Source organism: Chiloscyllium plagiosum, chromosome 1 (assembly GCF_004010195.1).
Source record: "Chiloscyllium plagiosum isolate BGI_BamShark_2017 chromosome 1, ASM401019v2, whole genome shotgun sequence".
In the NCBI taxonomy this organism is placed as follows: Eukaryota; Metazoa; Chordata; class Chondrichthyes; order Orectolobiformes; family Hemiscylliidae; genus Chiloscyllium; species Chiloscyllium plagiosum.
In genome coordinates, this window is record NC_057710.1 from 153,016,434 (window position 1) to 153,039,058 (window position 22,625).

At 38.1% G+C, this 22,625-nt stretch overlaps 1 protein-coding gene across 2 annotated transcripts in view; it reads right to left on the minus strand.

Annotated features, from left to right (window-relative positions):
* Positions 1 to 22,625, minus strand: part of lrba (LPS responsive beige-like anchor protein) — an 875,634-nt gene that overhangs the window by 295,859 nt on the left and 557,150 nt on the right. For both annotated transcript variants that reach the window (XM_043699606.1, XM_043699616.1), the window contains exon 40: positions 955 to 1,072. In XM_043699606.1, coding sequence (XP_043555541.1) covers positions 955 to 1,072 — 118 coding nt within the window. The remainder of the gene's footprint in view (positions 1 to 954; positions 1,073 to 22,625) is intronic.

The following is a 22,625-nucleotide window of genomic DNA, read 5'->3' on the forward strand; positions in this document are numbered from 1 at the left end:
AAACGTACTATATTTTAATTCATGAAAGGTCAACAGATTTATTAACTATTTCACAGAAGGTAAGCATTGTTACAATGCTACACTTTTTTGGAGATGTTCCAATACATATATGTTTATTTATATAATCTATTTAGTCCAGAAGTTGTCCTTGGATATATGATCTAATTCTGAATTTTAAGGAACATTTGAACACCTATCAAATAACCAATTTATAAAACTTAAGTATTAAATATTAAAGGCAATTTTAAGTATCAAAATGAAACGGAGTTTGCAAGAACTAGGGGTTTTTACTGACCCAAACAGCCTACAATGAATAAACACAATTCTCTAGAAAATTAAAGTTTGATAATCATACCTTGAAATTTGATCGTTTTAAGTTATTTGAAATTCCCTTATATATTATTAGTTTTGAATTGATAATTCTGAAAAAAATTGGTTAAGCTCATTGGGGAAAATTGCAAGAATCATTGGAATCATGTGCTCATTAGAAGCATTCAAAATGGAATGAAATGCTTATGTGAAAAGGAACAATGAGTTATGAGGAGAAGGCAGAGGAATGGCACTGTGGAAGACACTAATTTGGACAGCCAGTGCAGACATGATGGGCCGAACAACCATTTTGCTTTGCTGTAACAATTCTGTGATATGATGAAAAACAATTGCCAAACTGTAAGTTATTATAAGAAATTAGAACTTCTCCAGATATAAATAATGCTCCTTTAGCAACACAACTCGAGTCCTTCAGGTGAATTTCAAATGGTATTTATTTATTAGTCTATTTACATTCTTTACTCTGAAAGGGTAGAAATTATTTCACACATGAAGCTTTCAAAAGCAATGGAAAATGAGTTCAAACGAAATAAAATGAAACAAAATTGGACAATTTAAATAGTTAAACAGAGAAGTTCCAACTAAAAAAAAATGTCCACAGACCATTTTAGAAGTAAGACTTACTTCGATTGGCAATAAAAATTTCTAGAGCAGTATTCTGCAATAGATAGCGCCTGGAGAAAATTGCACGTATTTCGGTGAACAACCATTTTCCATGAAGTCCTTCAGTATACGCCAGTATCTAGGGAAAAGGAATGAAGTCAAGAAAAGATTTATGAACTGATTCTACTAAGCTTCAAATTTTGATCATTTACTAATACAGAGTCTTAATACTATTGATAAAAGAGAGACATTTTGTTGAAGCTTTTCAACTTGCATTCATCAGGACAATTTGCAAGAATATCAATTTAAGGGGAAACCTAACATTTATATTGTATGAGAGGAGAGAGATTGGTAGGTATGTTTCCATGGAGATGCACCAGTCAATGATTATTAACAGTTAACTGTCAGGCTTTGTTGAAATTTTAAACCAGGTTGACTCTGATTGGTCAAGACATTGCTCTGTGACATGAACCAGTGCATAGCTACCATTTTTGTTCAGCTGAAACAAGCACAAAGCATGCACAAGTTTGCCTCTCTACAAAGAACAGCACCCTGATTATAAATGTGTGTAGTTTACTACACATGAAAACCATGACTTGCAGGTGCCGGTGTTGGACTTGGGTGGACAAAGTTAAAAATCACATAACACCAGGTTTATTTGGAAACACTAACTTTTGGAGTGCCACTCCTTCATCAGGTGGCTGTGGTATCACCTTTGCTTGCTACGACCATACAAAAGGATATACAGAAGACACTGCTGAGAACCGACAGAAGGATTCTGGGAGGATTCTGCTCATTCCTGATGAAGGGCTTTTGCCCGACACGTCGATTTTCTTGCTCCTTGGATGCTGCCTGATCTTCTGTGCTTTCCAGCACCACTCTAATCTGGATTCTGGGAGGAGTCAGCTCAATCACCAGGGAAGACCCATGACTCTATGAGTGACTAAAAGGGACGCCAGCTCGAGCCACAATCACCTGATGAGGGTCCGATAGCTCAGATATCTACTGCTCAGATAGCTACTGCTTCCAAATAAACGTGTTGGACTATAACCTGGTGTTGTATGACTTTCATGTGTTGTATGTTGACACATGAAAGTGCACCAAACTGCCAGCCCACTGGCTCTTTTAATTGGTTGTCAGTGTAATTATTTGCAGTCTCAGGATTATAGAGAAAATAGTGCTTTCTTATGGAATCACATCCAATCTTGGACAGTGTGCTGCAAATTTTGTGTGGGACAGTTGGGTACACTCAGTATTTTGTTTGCTATGAACATACAAAAAGATATACAGAGGGCACTGCTGAGAACTAACTGAGGAGAATTCTAGGCGGAGTCAGCTCAGTCACAAGCGACCATCCAGGAGTGACTAAAAGGGACACCAGCGCTAGCTAAGTGGCCATTTTGAAAAGGGATGCTTTGTTGTTGAAGTGTTGCTGGAGGTTTAAGCATGGGCTTTGATGAATACTAGGCTTCAATGAAGAGGGCGATCAGCAACAAGGTAAGGGCAATGTAAGATTCTGTTCTTTGTTCTTATTGTGACAGGTCAGAAATGCAGTTAGGCAGTGTTACATTCCTCCTACCAGATGTGGGAAATGAGGGAACAGTCTAGTGTCCCTGAGGACTACGTCTGCAGGAAGTGTAATCAGCTGCAGCTCCTCACAGACCACAGTTGGAGCAGCAGTTGAACACACTTAGGAGCATACAGGACCATAAAGTACAATAGACACTAGTTATAGTGATGTGGTCACACCACAGGTTCAGTCAGGCAGATGGTAACTGCCAGGAGCGGCAAGCAGGTAGTGCAGGAGTCTCCTGTGGCTATTCCCATATCATAAAGGTATACCATTTTGCATACTGTTTGCAGGGGATAACCTCTCAGGGAAGTACAACAGCAGCAGCTAGATCTATAGCACCATGACTGGCTCGGCTATAGACCAGGGTCAGGCAAAATCCAATCGAGCATTAGTAGTAAGGGACTCGCCTATTTGGTGCATAGTCAAGTGTTTCTATGGCTGCGATCAAAAGTCCAAGATGGTGTTTTGCCTCCCTGCTGCCAGGGTGCAGGATGTCTCTCTTGAGAGGGAGGATGAGCAGCCAGAGGTCTTTGTACACATTGGTACCAGGTAGAAAAAGGGATGAGGTCCTGAAAAGTGATAATAGGGAGTTAAGCAGAAGTTTAAAATGCAGGATTTCACAGGTAGTAATTTGTAGGCGTGAGTAGGAATAGGAGGATTTGACAGATGAAAGTGTGGCTTGAGAACTGGTGCAGGGGCAGGGATTCAAATTCTTGGATATTTGGGATCTCTTCTAGGGTAGAGATGACCCATCCAAGATGGACAGATTTCATCTGAACTGGAGGGGGACCAATATCCTGGCAGGAAGAGTTACTTGACATGGTTTAAACTCATCTAGCTGGGAGGGGCGGGGGTCGAAAGCAGTACTAACAGAAGTTTGAGGACAGTATAGAAGGTAATGAGAGCATGTTAGACAGAAAGGGCAATATTGATAATCCTAATACTAGACAGGGCAGGCAAGAGTATGGCAGGAAACAAGGGAACTCTGGGTTACACTGCATTTATTTCAATGCAAGAGACCTGATAGGCAAGGCAAATTTACTTGCGGCATGGGACTAGGATAGTATAGCTATTATAGAAACATGGCTGAGAGAAGGACAGGACTGGCAGCTCAATGCTCCATGGTACAGATAGAAAGGGAGGCAATAGAGGAAGAGGAGTTACATTTTTGACTGGGGAGAACATCAGGGCAGTACTAAGACAGGACATTCTTGAGGGTTCATCTACTGAGTCTACATGTGCAAGAACTGAGAAATAAAAACGGGGAGATCAACTTTGATAGCATTGCACAATAGATGCTCTAATAGTTAGCAGGAGATTGAGGTGCAAATATATAAGGAGATCGCAGATAGCTGAGAGAATAATAGAGTATTAATAGTCGGGGACTTTAACTTTCCTAACATCAACTGGGACTGCCATAGTGTTAAGGACTCAGATGGAATGAAATTTGTTAAGTATGCTCAGGAAGAATTTCTCATGCGGTATGTAGATGGCCCTACTACAGAATGGACAAAACATGACCTCCTCTTGGGAACTAAGGCAGGGCAAGTGATGGACGTGTTAAGGAGGACTTGTGACTTTAAATTCTATTTGTTTTAAAATAGCCAAGGAAAAGGATAGGCATGGTCCATAAGTTAGAGTTCGAAAGTAGGGCAACCAATTTTGATGGTCTTAGAAAGTATCTTTCAAAAGTTGATTGGGGGAGGCAGTTTGCAGGCAAAGGGATGTCCAGTAAGTGGGAAGCTTTCAATAGTGAGTTAATGAGGGCTCAGGGCCATCATATTCCTGTTACAGTGAAGGTTATGGCTGATAGGAATAGGGAACCCTGAATGACTAGAATTATTGAGGCTCTGGTCAAGAAAAAGGGGGAGGCATATGACATGTAATACACAGATGGATCAAGTGAATTCCTTTAGTTGTATGGAGCATGTCAGATTCCATTTGAGGGAAATCAGGAGAGTAAAAGTGGACATGAGATGACTTTGTCATATAAGGTAAAGGAGAATCCAAAGGGATTCTCCAAGTACATGAAAGGCAAAACGCAGGAGAGAATAGGGCCTCTTAAAGGTCAACAAGGTCATCTTTATGCAGAACCACAAGAGATGGGTGAGATCCTAAATGAATATTTCTCATCAGTATTTACTTTCAAGAAAGACATGGGTGTTAGAGAACCTGGAGAAATAAATAGTGATGACTTGAAGAGAGCCCACAATTCAGAAAAGGAGGCACTGGAAGTCATAAAACGCATTAAGGTAGATCTCTGACACTTGAAGAAGCGTATCCCAGACTTTGTGGGAGATTGGGGAGGAAAATACAGGGTCCCGAGCAAAGATTTTTGTATCATCGACAGGCATAGGTGAAGTGCCCGAAGATCGGAAGGCTTGTAATGTTGTGCCATTATTTAAGAAAGACTTCAGGGAAACGCCTGGGAACTACAGATCAGTGCCTATGGTCTGTGGTGGATGGGTTGTTGAGGAGATTCTGAGAAATAGTATCTACAGGCATTTTGAGAGGTAAAGACTCATATGGGAGAGTCAGCGTAGCTTTGGGTGAGGGAAATCATGTCCCACCAACATGATAAGAGTTTTTTTTTTGAAAGGGTGACCAAGAAAGTAGATGAGGGCATTGCGGTGGACGTTGTCTTCATGGACTTTAGCAAGGTCTTTGACAAGGTATTGCACTGTTGAATGAGGTTAAATCTCATGGAATCTAGGGAGAGCAAGCCAACTGGATAAAAGATTGGCTTGAAAGTAGAAGAGGGTGGTGGTAAAGAGTTGTTTTCCAAAACTGGAGGCCTGTGACTAGTGATGTGCCTCAGGGATTGGTGCTGGGTCCACTGTTATTCATCATTTATAAAAATGATTCAGATGAGAACTTAGAAGGTATAGTTAGTTGGCTTGTGGATGACACCAAGATTGGTGGGATAGTGAAGGTTATCTGGGAATACAACAAGGTCTTGATCAACTGGGTCAATGGGCTGAGAAATGGTAGATGGTGTTTATATAAATGCAAGGTTAGCATTTTGGTAGGTCAAAGCAGGGCAGAATTTACATTGTCAGCAGTAGGGCTCTGGGAAGTGTTATGGAAGAGAGAAATCTAGGGTAGAGGTTCATAGCTTCTCGAGAGTGGAGTCACAGGTATTCAGGGTGGTGAAGGTGGCTTTCAGCATGCTTGCTTTCATCGGTCAGAGCATTGAAGTTAGGAACTGCATTGTCTTCTTACATGTAGAAGACATTGGTAAGGCCACATTTGGAGTACTGCATGCAGTTCTGGTCACCCTACTATAGAAAAGATTCTATTAAACTAGAAAAAGTACAGAAAAGATTTACTAGGATGCTGCCTGGACTGGCAAGTTTGAGTTATAAGGAGAGTAAGGAGAGGCTACATGGACTGGGACATTTTTTCCCTGGAGCATAAGAGACTGAAGCATGACCTTGTAGATGACTATAAAATCATGAGAGGCTTAGATAAGGTAGATAGCCAACAGCTTCTCCCATAGGAGTGGAGTCTAAAATTAGATAGGTTTAAGGTGAGAATGGACAGATACAAAAGGGTCCAGAGTGGCAATTTTGGCAATGGCATGTATCTGGAACAGGTTGCCAGAGGTAATGTTGGAGGCGAAAACAATTTTGTCACTTAAGAAACATTTGTATAGGTAAATGGATGGGATAGGTGTGGAGGGACATAGGCAAATGGGACTAGATTAATTATGAAAACTGGGTGGGATGGAAAGTTGGGCTGAAGAACCTGCTTCCATGCTTTAAACTTCTATAACTCTACTGCTTGATACGACCCACCAATCTTTACGGCGACACCGTTAGCACTGTTGCCTCACAGCGCCAGAGACACGGGTTCAATTCCCGCCTCAGACGACTGACTGTGTGGAATTTGCACATTCTCCCCGTGTCTGCGTGGGTTTCCTCCGGGTGCTCCGGTTTCCTCCCACAGTCCAAAGATGTGCAGGTCAGGTGAATTGGCCATGCTAAATTGCCCGTAGTTTTAGGTAAGGTGTAAATGTGGGGGTATGGGTGGGTTGCGCTTCGGCGGGGCGGTGTGGACTTGTTGGGCCGAAGGGCCTGTTTCCACACTGTAAGTAATCTAATCTAATCTAATCTAATCTAATCTAACCTACATACCTAAGATCACACCAGCTCTGAAATTTATATATCTCACTGATCATTTGGCTGAGAAGCAGAATACCTTCCCGGTTTGACAGCAATCTCATGTGGGTGCAATCACTGCTTGTGTTGCAATTGCACAGTAGAAGCATGAAAAAGCTAGCTTTACCTATTGTTCAAATATTTGAGATATCTTTCCACAGTTATCTGAGGTATACTGGGCACTCTTCAGTGTCAAAAGTGATGGCCTTGGGGCCATTCATGAGTTTTGTGCAGCACAGAGTGAAAAATCTGACCAGGATTGGTTTGATGTTCTCGACTTCAATCTCAAACTTGCATGGTGAACAAATGGCTCAGATCCTATTCATAAGGTTGCCAATAAGGCCAATCCTATTGCACACTGAAGCCTAATTATCATGGAATCAACACACTCATCTCATCAGCATAATGTTGGTTTTCCCTTTAAACTGGTATGTTTGCAAATTATCCTGATGAGTGCATGACAAAAAGCTTTGATGAAAATGTGTCTTTTTCCAGCAATGTTCAAGATTCTAGTTTATCAATGAAACATATGAATCATTTAACTGATGAGTTGAATTGGTTAGTTTCTTCCAAGTGTATGGGAGGTCACAGAAGAAAAAAAATTGCTGAAGCAGTATGATTTTTGGATTTGGTTTTTGTGAAAGAACACAGATAAAAAACATTTCAAGTTGCATTCTTAACTACTAAAGAACTATATATGTTGGTATACAAACTGTGTATACATCAAAACATTGATACAAATATACATACGATTAGTGATCTGTCACTTTGAACATGTTGCACCTGAATGATATTGTAGGTATATTTAAAATTAGTGACCGAAAATGAATGCATGAGTGGATGCTTGCACATGCACACATGCATGATTAAATTAGAAACTAACAGAAGATAAAGTGTAAACAAAATGCAGCAAGCTTAATATTTTCAGATAAACAATTAAGAGAATGATTCACAATGATGTGCAATGATCACAATAAAGATTCTTAATTATTTATTTTTTAGGGAAATATTAATTGAAGACCTCATATCTTAATATGCTAGCTTTCAAAACAACCACTTCCTTTCTTTAAAAAAGATAAATCTGGGTTGAGAATACAATTTCTAAAATGAATTTTCAATAAATCACTTTTGGAAGAATGAATGGCAATGGGTTCCTATACTGATCAAAACCTTTTAATCCCATATACAGAAACGTTCAAAGCAATACGCTGCCTATGTAAAAGGTTAAGTATCATTTTGTCAGCTAAACCTAAACAAAAAACTGCAAATGAACTCGGTATAATCTCTCCATGGAATTAGTGGTTGTCAGAGTAACTCGTTACAATGCCTGTCATCTCAGTTGACACACACAGATGCTTAGTCTGCCTGCACAATTCAAGCTAATCCTATCCTTAGCCTGAAACCACTTTGTGTCTTTGCTGCTCCAGTTTTGCCTTTTATTTTAAAGCCTAATTATGAAGGTGTTAAGGGACAACCGGATTGGGCCACTTTTCTGCCACTGTGCAGAAGAGAGCATTAATCAAAAATATTCAAATAGAACTAACAGGCAAAGAAGGCTTGTGATAAGAGTTTCTTAAAGTACTCATTAAAACAAGGTGACAGTAGTGAGGAACAGCTGAGGCCTGGCTAAGCAAGTCTGATTCCTCCCTGGAATAGTATCTGCCTGATCTGCAGCTTCACATCAAAGTCTCTGGAGTTCAATTAAAACTGGATTAGGTGCAAACAGCCCATCTTTGGGACTTTTGGTCTCTGGCACTCTCTCATTGACAGTACCCTAGATGACGGCCTCTGCCTTGTCTGAACCAGTTGTCATAGAAACTGCATCACTGCCTTTGCTCTGCATTGGCATGCACAAGATAACCATTAAAAACTGCACTTTGAAAAAGGAGTAACTTTTTTTAGTTACTAAGTGAGCAATCCTATGCTTGTATCTACTATTATCATTTGAGATGACTGAAAGCTTGCAACCTGTTTTACTCAGATGGAACAGTGTGTATTAAGTTGCATTCAGCATGTGACCAAAATACAAGAAATACACTATGTATTCTATGTTCTAAATCAGTTTTGTGAGATGTTTAATTCAATGCACGAACTACCCCATCATGAACTCAAAAGAACAGTTTGTGATTTCAGTACTTGTTTCTTTTGTTAGAACAGCATGCTCTCAATATCGGAGACAGATGGCATGGAATTAGGTGAATGGTAAATCTGTGTGTTATTCCTAGTAGAGTAAAAGGAAAACCAGGTCCAACAGTCAAGCTGTTTCCTTATTAAACCATGAATTGCACAAACAAAATGAAAGAAAGGATAGGTAGAAATATACACAAGTCAAAAATGCCAAATAATAAACAATTTAACTCAAAGTTATGTGTTTTATGAATAATCATTTATGATCTACAACCAAGGGGATGCTAAGCGGGACCAACATTCCCTGAGCATACAAATGATTTGGTTTATTTAGTTTTTCCTTCCTTAAAAAATTTCTAGAATAATAGCTATGATTCTTATGTAATGAATGTGCATTTTCAAATTAAATGCAAAGATCTTATAAGAACAGAAATCAATCACTAGATATATGGCATATAATAAAAACAGCAATTCAAGTAGATCAATGTAGAGAAAATTAATATTAGTAATATTACTGGCATTTTCAAAGTTATCTTGCAATTCAGTCTTCATTTAAAGCAAAGTACTAAAATGTCTTTGCCATTATGGATATAAAACAGGATTGTGAAAAAATGAGTAGATTCCTCCCTGGGCACAGCTTAAGGGCTAAATATTCACAGCAAATTTATAATTAGGCTACAAACTCAATTTATCAGAGTAATTATTTTAATTTACCCTCATTGTTCCAGGCAGTTCAATGTCAAAAACTAAAAAAAATTAAAAGCAATGTGACCCATTCCCTCATTACTCAATCTTTTTTTAAAATCTAGTGTTTTCTCTTTCAATTACTGGTGGAGATGATAAACCAGCAACAAATGATATATCAAGTCATTTTATCTTATCGCTTAGAGGCTCAGTGACAATGAAGTTCATATTTCACTGGTTTCATTGAAGATTGTGAAAATTACTTGCCCCTTTGACCTCAAATTTCACTCTAAGACAGAAATTTCTCTTCTGCAAAGTAATGCAATTTTTCAGGTGTCAACCTTTAGCCCAGCTTTAAAAATTAATTTCATTTATATTAACCATGATATTGATATTTTCATGGGTTCCCTTAAGAACACGCTTTGATACATGAAGCACTGACTGGCAAATTGATGTCTCTAGGACAACCAAAACTATTTTATTCAATTCTGCCACATCAGACAGATTTATGACAGTCTGAAATTCTTATTTTGTAATGTAATATTTGTGCTGGACGGATGCACCTCAGAGCCCCTTGCCTGTAAATAATTTAGAATGCCACTAGCTGGGACTTCCCCCTTTGCTCTCTGATTCCATTTGAAATTGCACTTTGAGGAAAATAGCCTTAAGATGTGAATGCCACAAGAGCTATACTTGATTTGCATTTCTATGAGCAAACAAAGCTGATAAGGTTCATCAGACAAGGTGCTGTAGCCTATACAAATGAAGTTTAGATAAGTATGCGGGTCCCTTCAGAGCTACTTCACAAAAATCTCCCCAAATCGAAAATACTGTCATCCCATCTCCCTGTTGGATTTTGATTGATTGCACCTCTTCCTTATGTTCATTAATCTCATCACCTTATCTTTTATACCACTTCATTTTAGCAGAAAGGTAATAATAAAACCCTCATCCATTATCCTTTACTGATCTATTCATGTGGAAATGGTTAATAACATGTTACAAATTGAGCTTCAATCACCTAATTTTCTCTTTTGTCAAAGGCACATTAGCCCAAAACCAAAAAATAGTATTTGTTTCTTGAAAGTGGAGATTATTTGTGGTGACATTTGAAGTGAGCATTTCCAAGGTTTCTTATTAAAATCTACCAGGTACTATCATATCTGTTGATAGCCAAACACAAGCTTGGATTCATCGGTTTGTCACAATACAACAATCTTGTCATCTCACCAAAACTTTAGCTACACTAAACAGGTAGTAATACAAAATGAACTGTGTTCCTTTTGTCAGCTTATAGCTTGTGTTAAATGATTAATAAACACAAGACAATAATATCCATTCACCAATACTTCATGCGTCTGAAAACAGGGAATGTCCCTACTACTAATAAAACACAACATGGTAGGCACAGAGAGAATTTTCTGGCTTCATTTTAAAGGCTTATCCAATGTTTCAAATTACAAATCAATTCATATCAAGAAAAACAACCTTTGCTTATTCTGCAAAATGAAAGTAGATCTGAATGTACAGTAAAATTATTCTATTCAGTGATGAAAAATAGATATGAATGTATAGGTATAACATCTGGTTCAGAATGGTCAAGAGATTGCAAATGTAAAACGAGTGTTGTGAGGATTTAGTAAAGCCTCTGACTGTTAAATATTTGCATTTTGAACTGCTCAGTGCCCTTTTGATGCTTGGTCCTCTACAGAAAAACATCAATACATACAGTGAAACCTCAAGAGACTTTGCTTGTGCTAGAAATAAAATACACATGGCAAAATGTTTTTTCCAAGTCACCATCCAGAGTGCTGATCAGGTAATTGGTCAGAAGGTTAAACAGTATTGGTGCATGCTGCTTCATTAGATGCAACAGTCTTTCACTCATTATGCCACATTTTGACAAAGCAAAGAACTCAAGTGTTACAGATCATTGGTTTAGTGCTGAAATAACTGCATCTTTATCCAGCACTGCTGACTGGCCTCAGTGCACTCCATATGCATTTCTTTACAATCAGACATGTCACTTTCCATCAGAAAATGAGTTCATCAAATTAATGAGCATTCACACAAATCGGGCTTTTAATGACAGCACGTACCACTGTGGCATGGGGTCTGCCCCAGTACCGCCAAAATGTGGTTGATGAAACCATGACACAAATTCCAGAATACACTTTGCATTTCTTCATCTAATTAATTCACTATAGCATGTTGTTATACCCATGTTGTTTCTACGCATTGGCTTTGAAACAAAAATACAGCAGAGCTCTCCTATAACATCAGTTGCCACAAAGATAAGCAAAATTAATTTTTATAAAATATCAAACCTAAGAAAATTCCATCTAAGATTCATGTTGCCATGAGTCTTCATTCCTGTTAAAATATTGTGCATTGTAAAAACCAGACATCTCAAAAAGCTAGTCTTTTACAGAATTTCAAATGACAATTTTGTTTGGATTTTCAGCATTTGTAGGAACTATACTGTCCTACAAAACAACAATCATTAAATAAATTGTGTTCTTTTGCCTAGATTAATCTTTCTGCATATGTGAATCAGCTTTTCAGATAAATTATAATTTAGTCAACTCTGTATCTAATCCTACAATTCAGTAGTTACAAGCACTCAGGCTAATATGACAAAAAATGTGTTTCACTTTTGTAAAAAATTTCAAACTGAGGTTGAATTTTTAGTCTTCTACAAATCGTGCCAAAAATATTCTTCAAGAACGTTGTTTCTTTTCATAAAGAAAGGTAGACCCATTAATTCCAAAAGATATATAAAACTGCGGAACCAACTGACAGCGTATGGGTTGTACTGACTATAAATAACTGCTTTCTCAGCGTAGTCAAAAATAAAAGAGAATTAAGTGACATTGCATACTGGAGTCTAACTGACTATTAAGTATAAAATTGATTCATAAAATACAGTACAAGGTAAGTGACAGATTATTTTAGTATGGCAGAACAAACCTGAGATTCCAAATCAAATATCTGTGAAGATCCACAGTTGTGAAGCATCCCTGTGTCTGTTATTTCATATATATTTCAGAAATCTTGCAAAATGTATATGGAACATAAAATGGAAAATGAATTATACTTAGGAGGGTAGGTGGGCTGATGCATGATAAAAGAAGTTGTGTTTTAATAAAAGCAAAATTCTGCAAATGCTGGAAATCTGAAATAAAAGTAGAAAACAGTTCTTACAGGAACTGCAGAGAGAAAAATGCAGTGAATGTTTCACATCTGCAACCTTTTATCAAGACTGTTCTAAAAAGTAACACAGTTAAGGCTACAACTACAGGTAATTTAGATGTTTTGATGGTAGGCAACATGCCTAACACATGAGGAGGCTATCAGTACCATGGAGCTTGCTTTCCTGCAGAAATCCAAGGTCCATCAGAATGCAGAATCCATGATGCAAAGAAGGACCACAGAAAAGAAACACAGCCACCTCTGCTCCATTGAACCATTTAGAAAGGTTTCCACTTGAGGTCAGGTGAGGCCTATGGATTATTGAGGGTGGCGTGGTCCTGCTAACTTGGATGCTTAAATTCCTATTTTAAATATGTCTCTCCAAAGGTACTTTCATGCTGAAGCACTCTCTTGGTCTCCTAACTGCTTCAGCAGAGCCCCATTCTTTTACTGAGGCTGCTGAGGTTTCAGAACTGTTGTTCCTTTAATTAGACAGGTGACCGGAGTGGGGGGTATTTATTATCTTAACTGATTCTGACATCAGAATAATGAGTAGACGGGCAGGAAGCTGGAAGAACACAGCAAGCCGGAAGAACACACTAAGCCGGAAGAACACAGCAAGCCAGGCAGCATCAGGAGATAGAGAAGTTGACATTTTGGGTGTAACCATTATTCAGAACTGGCGGTGGGTGGGGGGGTGGGGCTGCAAGTAAAGGAGTGGGCAGGGACAGAGTGGTGAAGTGGGAACAAGGGAAGACAGGTAGAGGATACCTGTAGAATCACCAAGAAAGCAACAAAAGGAGTAACGAGTAAAAAGCAAGACCACAAATACTACATTGATTCGCAAAGTGGTGTGTCACAACAGAGGTTGTAGTGACAAAGCCAGGTTCAGGTAACAAGAAACCACAGCCAACAAGGTAAGCCATAATTTTTCAGGACACTTTACACCAGAGTAAGAGTGGGGAGGAGGGTGCGGAATAGCGGTAGAAGTGGGACAGTAGGGTTGAGATTTGAGATTTATACGAAGATGTAAAGCAGAAAAGTGATTAGAGCTGTGAGAGCAAGGACTCAGGGTTGCAGAACAGACAGTTTTTTTTAGCACCAAACTATTTTCAGGTTCTGTTTGAAGCAACGAAAACTCCTCAGAATTGATTTCAAGCCAGGCATGGTAGAGGTGTTACATGAATACTCTGGATCTGTCTTTATTAAAGAGGAGGATGCCTATAATTTTTTAGCCTTCCTTGAACTCAGGGGAGGTGCCAGAGGACTGAGGAATAGAAAACATTGCAGCCTTGTTCAAAAAATATTGTAAGGATTAGTCCATCGATTATAGACCAATCAGTTTAATGTCAGTGATGGGAGACTTTTAGAAACAATTAGTTGGCATAGAATTTATAGTGACATGAAAAAGGGTAGTTTGATTTCGAAGAGTCAGCATGGATTTCTAAAGAGGAAATTGTGTTAAATTAGTTTGGAGTTTTTTGAAGAGGTAACAGAAAGGCTTGTGAAAGGTAGTGCTATTGATGTAGTATACACAAACTTCTAGAGTTGTTTGATACAGTACCCACAACAGACTTGTGAGGAAAAGATTATAGTTCATAGTATAAAAGGTACAAGACCAAAGTAGATGCAAAATTGGCTGAGTGATAAGTAGTAGAGGGTAACGGTTAATGATTATTTTTAGGGCTGGAGGAAAGTTTGTAGTGGAGATCCCCAGAGGTCAGTATTCAGACTATTACTTTTCCTGGCATATATTAATGATTTGGATCCTGTGTGCAGGGGACAATTCCAAAGTTTGCAGATGGCTCAAAATGTGAAAGAATTGTAAACTTTGAGGACGACAGTATGGAATTCCAAAAGAACATTGACAAGTTAGTGGAATGGGTGGATACATGGCTGTTGAGGCTCAATGTAGAGAAGCGTGATGTAAAGTATTTTGTCGGACGAATATTGAAAAACAATATAAAATAGGGTATACAATTCTAAAAGGGGTGCAAGTGCAGAGAGATCTTGGTGTTTAAGTGCACAGATCATTGAAGGTGGCCTGACAAGTTTTGTTTTTCTTCATTATACGTGGCTTTTGCTGGCAAGGTTAACATGTATTGCCTTGAGTGCAATTAAGAATAAACCACATGGCTGTAGGACCAGAGTCACACATAAGCCATGATTTCATGGTTATCATTTGACCTTTAATTCTTATTGAATTCAAATTCCACCATCTGCTATGGCGGGATTTGAAACCATCTCTCAAGAACATTACCTGAATTTATAAATGAATGGTCTTGCGATAATCCCTCCTGGCCATCACCTCCTCTTAAGTGAATTGAGCAGCTAATAATTGCAGGTGTTCTTAACTTCGCACAATGGCACACAGTTCAAATATAAAAAAGTGATGTTGAACTGAATTATGCATTAAATACAGTTGTGGGCACCATACTATTGGAAAAATGTTAACACATTGGGGTACAGTGCAGAAGCAATTTATAAGAATGGTTCCAGGAATGAGAAACTTTAATTATGAGGATAGATTGAAGAAGTTATGTCTGTTTTCCTTGGAGAAATAAGGTGGAGAAGAAATTTGATTGAGGCTTTGAAAATCATGAGCCGGATGTAGAGCATAGATAGGGTGAAGAAGTTCCTACTCATAAATGGAACAGGAACAAGAGGATTTACATTTAAAATGTGCAAAAGAAGCAAGAGTGATGTGAGGAAAAACCTTTCATTTAGCAAGTAGTTAGGCAATGGAATCCAATGCCTGAAAATGTGGGGAAGGCAGGTTCATTTGAGGTATCCGAAAGGGCATTGGATGATTATTTGCATAGAAATAGTATGCAAAGGTACAGTGAAAAAAGCAGGAGATTAGCATCAGGTACTGGTGCTCCTTTGAAGAGCCAGTGCAGACATGGTGGGTGAAGTGGCTGCTGCAGCAATTTTGTGATTAGACCATACCGTCAGATTATTGCAAGAAAAACATTATGCATGTGCATGTCAAGGGCTTTGGAGCCAATTGCAGGACTATCTATATTTGAGTCCACACTTCACTGATACAATTGGTGCTACATAGGAGGAGGAACTCATGACCCCACCTGTCTGGCCTGTTAATCCACTGGGAGTTGCAACTCAAAATTTGAAAACCCTTCAGAGAGAGAAACAGAGTTAAGGTTTCAGATTGATTGACTTTCACCAATTTGAAATGTTAACTCTATTTCTCTATCAACAAATAATGACTGACCAGCTGAGTATTTGTTCTGTGTTTATGTATAACCATTGAGTCTTCTCTGATGCAAGAATCACGCTAAAGCCAGATTAGACAGGACCTTCAGATATTTACGACAGCCACCCAGAATTTTAATACAGCATGAAAAAGTAAATTAGGCAAAACATGTCAAATGAAAACATGGTATGTAGTAAAACAAAGTTACAATAGTGTGACAAAAGTACAGCTGCAAGTCAAATGGTACAAACAATGGTGCATGCTGACCTAAGTCTAATGCGAGATAGATAATAATCAGTTCACAAAAACAGCCTGTGAACATTCAATTTGCCGTCATTCCACCACTGCTGGGGGGTTTAATTATTTAACGCTGCACCTCCCATCATAATATTAGTTATAATGTAATGAAACTTGAATAGGCAGTCAATTATACAGCCTGCTTGCAACAATGAAGGGAGAAAATTGCAGATACTTTTGTTGGAAAATTTTGATTAATAATTCTCAAAGCCCATTGGAACATCTTGCTACATTACATTAAAGTTGTTCCAGAAATGGAAACTTGTTGTACATGTGTAATTGCATACATAAAGTAAGAGTCTAAAACCCAGTTTCTCTTGAATATGAAAAGCTTGGACAGGGCGCAAGAGATGAGAAGAAGAATGAGAGGAGATCTAATTCAGGTTTATAAGATGCTAAAAGGCATTGTTGACAGAGACATACAGATGTTTCAGAGTTGAGATACAATAAATTTAAGGAGGAGACAGACAGATTTTCAGTTTGCAGTGGGTTTAATGGTTGTGTGGAATGGCAATAAAGTGGAATTGAGGTCAACATGATCAATGATCATATTGAATGGCAGATCAGGCTCAAGCAACTGAATTGCCTACTCCAATTCCTAATTATTATGTTTGCACTGATTAAAGACAGGCAGCACATACTCACCACAAGTACTTAATGTCTGATTAATCTCAATTTTTGTTGCACACGTGACAAATATGATAGATAAAAGTGCCTATGGAGGTTGGCCACATGATAATGAGATCGTTATCAAAAATGCAAGTGCTGAAACTGGAGGCTACTTTGTAAAAATTGCACAAATGATGAAATGGGATCAGGAGAAGGCCATTCAGTCTTTTGAGCCTGCAAGAAGACCATGGCTGGTCTGATTGTGACCTTAATGTTACTTTTCAATCTATCCAATGTCCTTTGACTTTCTTGTAAATCAGGAATACATCTAATTCGGCCTTAAAATACTTAATGGCCCTGTCTCCAACAATGTGTGGGCAAGGGAATTCCAAGACTAAAGTCAATCTGAGAGAAAACACAAATGACTTGTGAGACAGAATTCCTTATTTTTGAACTGTGCTGCCTATTTCTAATTAATCCCTCGAGGGGAAATATTCTCTAAGAATCCATCCTATCAAGAGCTGTCAGGATCTCATGTCTTACTCAGGTCTCTTACACTTCTAAACTCTGATGCATCCGTCCCAAACTTTCCCTGTAAGACAATTCTTTCATCCCAGATATCAGTCAGTAAACATTCTTTGAACTGATTCTAATCCACTTATTATTTCTTGTACAAGGAGAGCAAAATCGTAGAGTATTCCAGATATGATCTTACCAACACCCTTAATAAGTGTATAAGAACATCTCTACTACTTTTATTCCATTCTCCTTGCAATTACAACATTTCATTGTCTTCCTAATCACCTGCTGAACCTGCAAACTAACATTTTCGTGGTTCATTAACCAGGATACTTAGGTCTCAGTATCTCTGAACTGTGGAGTTCTGCAAAGCTTTCTCTCTGTACAATATACCACATTTCTATTCCTCCTGCATAATGTACACATATATAAATACTGTACACCATCTGCCAAATTTTTGTCCACTTACTTAACCAACCTGTATTGGTTTGCAGAATCTTGGCTGTAGTAATTGCCTAGGCATTAGGTGACAGTGTAGGGCTAAAGGAAGGATTCCCTAACTGATAAGTCCTAAGTTTAATATTGGATCTTCAGATTTTCAACTTCTATTTCAATGACTTGCTGAAGGAATAGAAATTGTATATCTAAGTTTCTAGATAGTATTAATTTGTGTAGACAGGAACAACAAGAAAAGAACTTGGACAGATCAAAAGAGATTTAGATGTCAACATCAGTAAAAGCTAGTGCACAGGCACAAATAATAATCAAAAAGGCAAACAGACGTGGCTTTTATTCCCCTCCTGCAATGTGCATTTATCTATCCATCTATTTCTGTTTCTTCTTCATACCCGTTTGTGTTTTCCAGCTACTCATTTGCTTTTGTTTTTCTTCCTGTTTCCCACTTCCTTAATCAAGTCTCTTTGCTTATGCTGAGAATGGCTTCCAAGAATCGGTGTTCACATATTTTGAACATTTTCGAATGTCAGAAAATAGAAATCAGCTGACAGACAAGGATCATTAAATATGGAAATATGAGACAATAGATATTCAAAGGCCTGACAGTGTATGTTGCACTATTGGTGAAAGAGAAAAATGATAAGTTTTAGCATTTACCTTGGTGGATAAGGTAATTTGTGACTTTTTTTTATAATCAATACAATTTACTTTGAGGGTGCAGAGAGAAAGTGTCGCAAAGGCCATATCTGTTTTCTGTTGTTCCTAAATGTTAGTCACTGCCACGTTTTCCACGGTGTGGCAAACAGTTTTCACAAAATTTTTGATTTTTTTTTAAAAAGTGCCTCGGTGAATTTGGAGTGATTTAGAAGAGCAACCAAGCCATTAATGCTCATTGAAATTGAGCCTAGAATAGTATATTCTTATATAAAAAAATGTCCTTGAGAGATCAAAGCAACAATAAGGTAGCAACTTGCTAAAAGATATTGAGAATTGTTTACAAACTATATTGATTTTTATTCCTATGTTCCATGAAAACTTTCATAGGAGACAACAGACCAATCAAAACTGTTGAGTGACTGCAACTAAGGAAACAGCTTGTCACTGCATAATGATTTTTTTTTTAAAAGCAGATTTGCCACAGACACTGGTCAAATTTTATGGTACGATTTTGTGTTACTTCAATATGTACATTTTTAACTTGATGTTCAAACAGCTTTAACCTTCTGAGCTGCAGGTAAAATTGGTCAATTAAAAATAAATCAGAATAAAAGAGGGATAAAGGTAAGATAAGTGAAGAGAAGACGACCGTGAAATTTGTAAAGACATACGCAAATTGGGTTATCTTTACTGGCCTTAACCTTGTGATCTGTGCATAATTACCACTTTGTAAGGTGATAAAATTAAATAATATTAAGTATTCCTATTTATAAAATATTTGTTGCAGAAACCAATTTATAAATCCTCCCATCATTAAGAAATTATCAATCATTGTGTTATTTTTCTCCATTTCTTCCACATTTACCAGGGCTCAAGACGTCCATTTCCTTTGAGTTCCACAATTGCTAATAAGTAAACGTGTTCTAATCCTAGCAGTATTAAGGCTTTAATTGGATTGAAGACAGGGAGGGGTATAAATAGACTCTATTCAGTCAATGAGACTGTAGGCTTAGAGACAAGAATGAGAGAGGTATTCTTGAAAGAAAACCACAGGGATTCAAAGATTAAAAGACTCAGCTGAACCTACCAGATCTCCAACTTGTAACAAATTGTTTCCTTAAACAGGTAACTTCTACAAAAATGACCTTTGCAGTGAACATTAGCCTGAGCTACAGAATTATAAGCAAGCATAAAGGAAAAGTGGCTTGTTAAGAAAATAGCTCAAAGAAGGCACTAAACAAAAGCTGTAGCACTTATTATGCTCCAATTACGATCATTCAGCTAAAAGATGACGAGTAATTTTTTTTCTCTCAACCAATTAAAAATCTTAACTAATAATAAAAAGAAGTCAAAATAGCTCTCAAATTGAAAAGCAGTAAAAGACAAATAAGTAACAATTGGCACACAGAATACCTGTGTCATAATGCAAAGCTTGAATTGTAGTCATAATTCAAGAAACAGATCTTGAAAGCTTGTACCATGTGTGGTCACATTTTGTAACAAATTTATCAAGAGACTGAACTTAGAAACTCTTCTCAAGATTTTTAACAAGCACTATGAACAACTTTCTTTTTGGTCCCTGCAAGTAGTGGCCAGATGCATGTGTGTTTTGGTAGTTGTAAGGCTCAATCAAAAGACATGATAACAATACAAATGCTACTACATCAGCATGCAGTTGTTCCCCGTTATCCGAGCTCACCTACTTTCTGTTATTTGGAGATCAGTGAATACCAAAAAAAAAGCGTTCAGTCTCAAACCATGGTCGAATTAATGTAACGGTAATAGAAATATGCCTCTCTGCAATCCAAAGGGGACCAGTTTGTACTGCTATAGAGACTGACACAGCAAAGTCTACATGTAGCAGAATCTACATTAAATCATTCCAAATGGATCACAAAGATGTCATTTAAATGGCAAAATTAAGTCATATATTGAATTGCTAAATGTTGACTAACAAAATGCTAAGCCTGAATAACGCATGCTGAAAATCATTTTTGGTCTACTTTCAATTTGCTAAAATTATTCAAGATCCCTTATTTAAATAAAACGAACACATGCAGAATAAATACAAAATTTACTTAGGCTGCCAGCAAATCTTTTCATAAACAGTAGCATCCAACATCCAAAGTTAAAGATTACAAGGAGAACTTTGCTTCAATTATCCCATGATTTCATTGAAATGTAAACTCTTGGCAATTTACAATTTTTAGTAGTCTCTTTACAATAAATATAAATTTCACAGCCACGAAATATAGGGCATTTTGATTTAGTTGAGTGTAAAGGCACAATTTATACTGATGCAGAAAAGTATGCTGAAACTCAATTGTATTCCACTATTAAATGCTCTGATCTGAACTCATTTGTAGGTTGTTTCCTGTTGAGTGATCCTGAATCTCATTTACACATTTCTCAATGATCAGTTTTAAAGCTTCAAATGCTCAATAATCAATGTCCTACCCATCTGTGATGTTACATTATGTTGTATGAGGGTGTAAGAATTCAAAAGGATTAATGTTGAGGAGTACATTAAATACCAACACATGGACTTGAGCAGAAAACAGCTTTGAAACTTGAAGGAGTAAGAACTGACACTGTTCCTGAGACTATGAAGTAGTCCTCAATGTCTGTCATATCAACATACCTAACTGCATTACTTCATTAAACAAACTTATATGGATCTTATACCATATGAGCTGAAGTGACAGCAACACATTGTGAGGGGTCTTAAAGGAGGAAAAGAGGAAAAATGTTTTCAAAATATAAAATGCACCTATATTGTTTTTTCCTATTTCATTATGGGGAAAAACTGAATCGGCAATGTCCCAGCTTTTAATGTTAATGGCGAGAACTAACAAATTCAAATCACACAAGCATTAAAACTCAAGTCTTTGCAAAATCATATGAAGTTTCTATGCACTGCAATTTCACTTTTCAGTTATTAAAATAATATTAAGAGTGATCATACCCATTAACAAGACAGAGTCATAGACATGTACAACCTGTCCATGCCAACCATAGAGTCATAGAGATGTACAGCATGGAAACAGACCCTTCGGTCCAACCTGACCACGCTGACCAGATATCCCAACCCTAATCTAGTCCCACCTGCCAGAACCCGGCACATATCCCTTCAAACCCTTCCTATTCATATACTCATCAAAATGCCTTTTAAATGTTGCAATTGTACCAGCCTCCACCATATCCTCTGGCAGCTCATTCCATACACGTACCACACTCTGCATGAAAAGGTTGCCTCGTAGGTCTCTTTTTTATCTTTCCCCTCTCGCCCTAAAACTATGCCCTCTAGTTCTGGACTCCCCGACCCCAGGAAAAAGATTTTGTCTATTTATCCTATCCATGCCCCTCATAATTTTTTAAACCTCTATAAGGTCACCCCTCAGCCTCCAACACTCCAGGGAAAACTGCCCCAGCCTGTTCAGCCTCTCCCTAACATCCTTGTAAATCTTTTCTGAACCCTTTCAAGTTTCACAACATCTTTCCGATAGGAAGGAGACCAGAATTGCAAGCAATATTCCAACATTGGCCTAACCTATGTCCTGTACAGCCACAACATGACCTCCCAACTCCTGTACTCAATACTCTCACCAATAAAGGAAAGCATACCAAATGCCGCCTTCACTGCGACTCCACTTTCAAGGAGCTATGAACCTGCACTCCAAGTTCTCTTTGTTCAGCAACACTCCCTAGGACCTTACCATTAAGTATATTAAGTCCTGCTAAGATTTGCTTTCCCAAAATGCAGCACCTCACATTTATCTGAATTAAACTCCATCTGCCACTTCTCAGCTCATCGGCCCATCTGGTCCAGATCCTGTTGTAATCTGAGGTAACCGTCTTTGCTGTCCACTGTACCCCCAATTTTGGTGTCATCTGCAAACTTACTAACCGTACTCCTTATGCTCGCATCCAAATCATTTATGTAAAGACAAAAAGTAGAGGACCCAGCACCGATCCTTGGGGCACTCCACTGATCACAGGCCTCCAGTCTGAAAAACAACCCTCCACCACCACCCTCTGTCTTCTACCTTTGAGCCAGTTCTGTATCCAAATGGCTAGTTCTCCCTGTATTCCATGAGATCTAACCTTGCTGATCAGTCTCCCATGGGAAACCTTGTCGAATGCCTTACTGAGGTCCATAAAGATCACATCTACTTTAGGGTGTAGGTTTGCTCGCTGAGCTGTA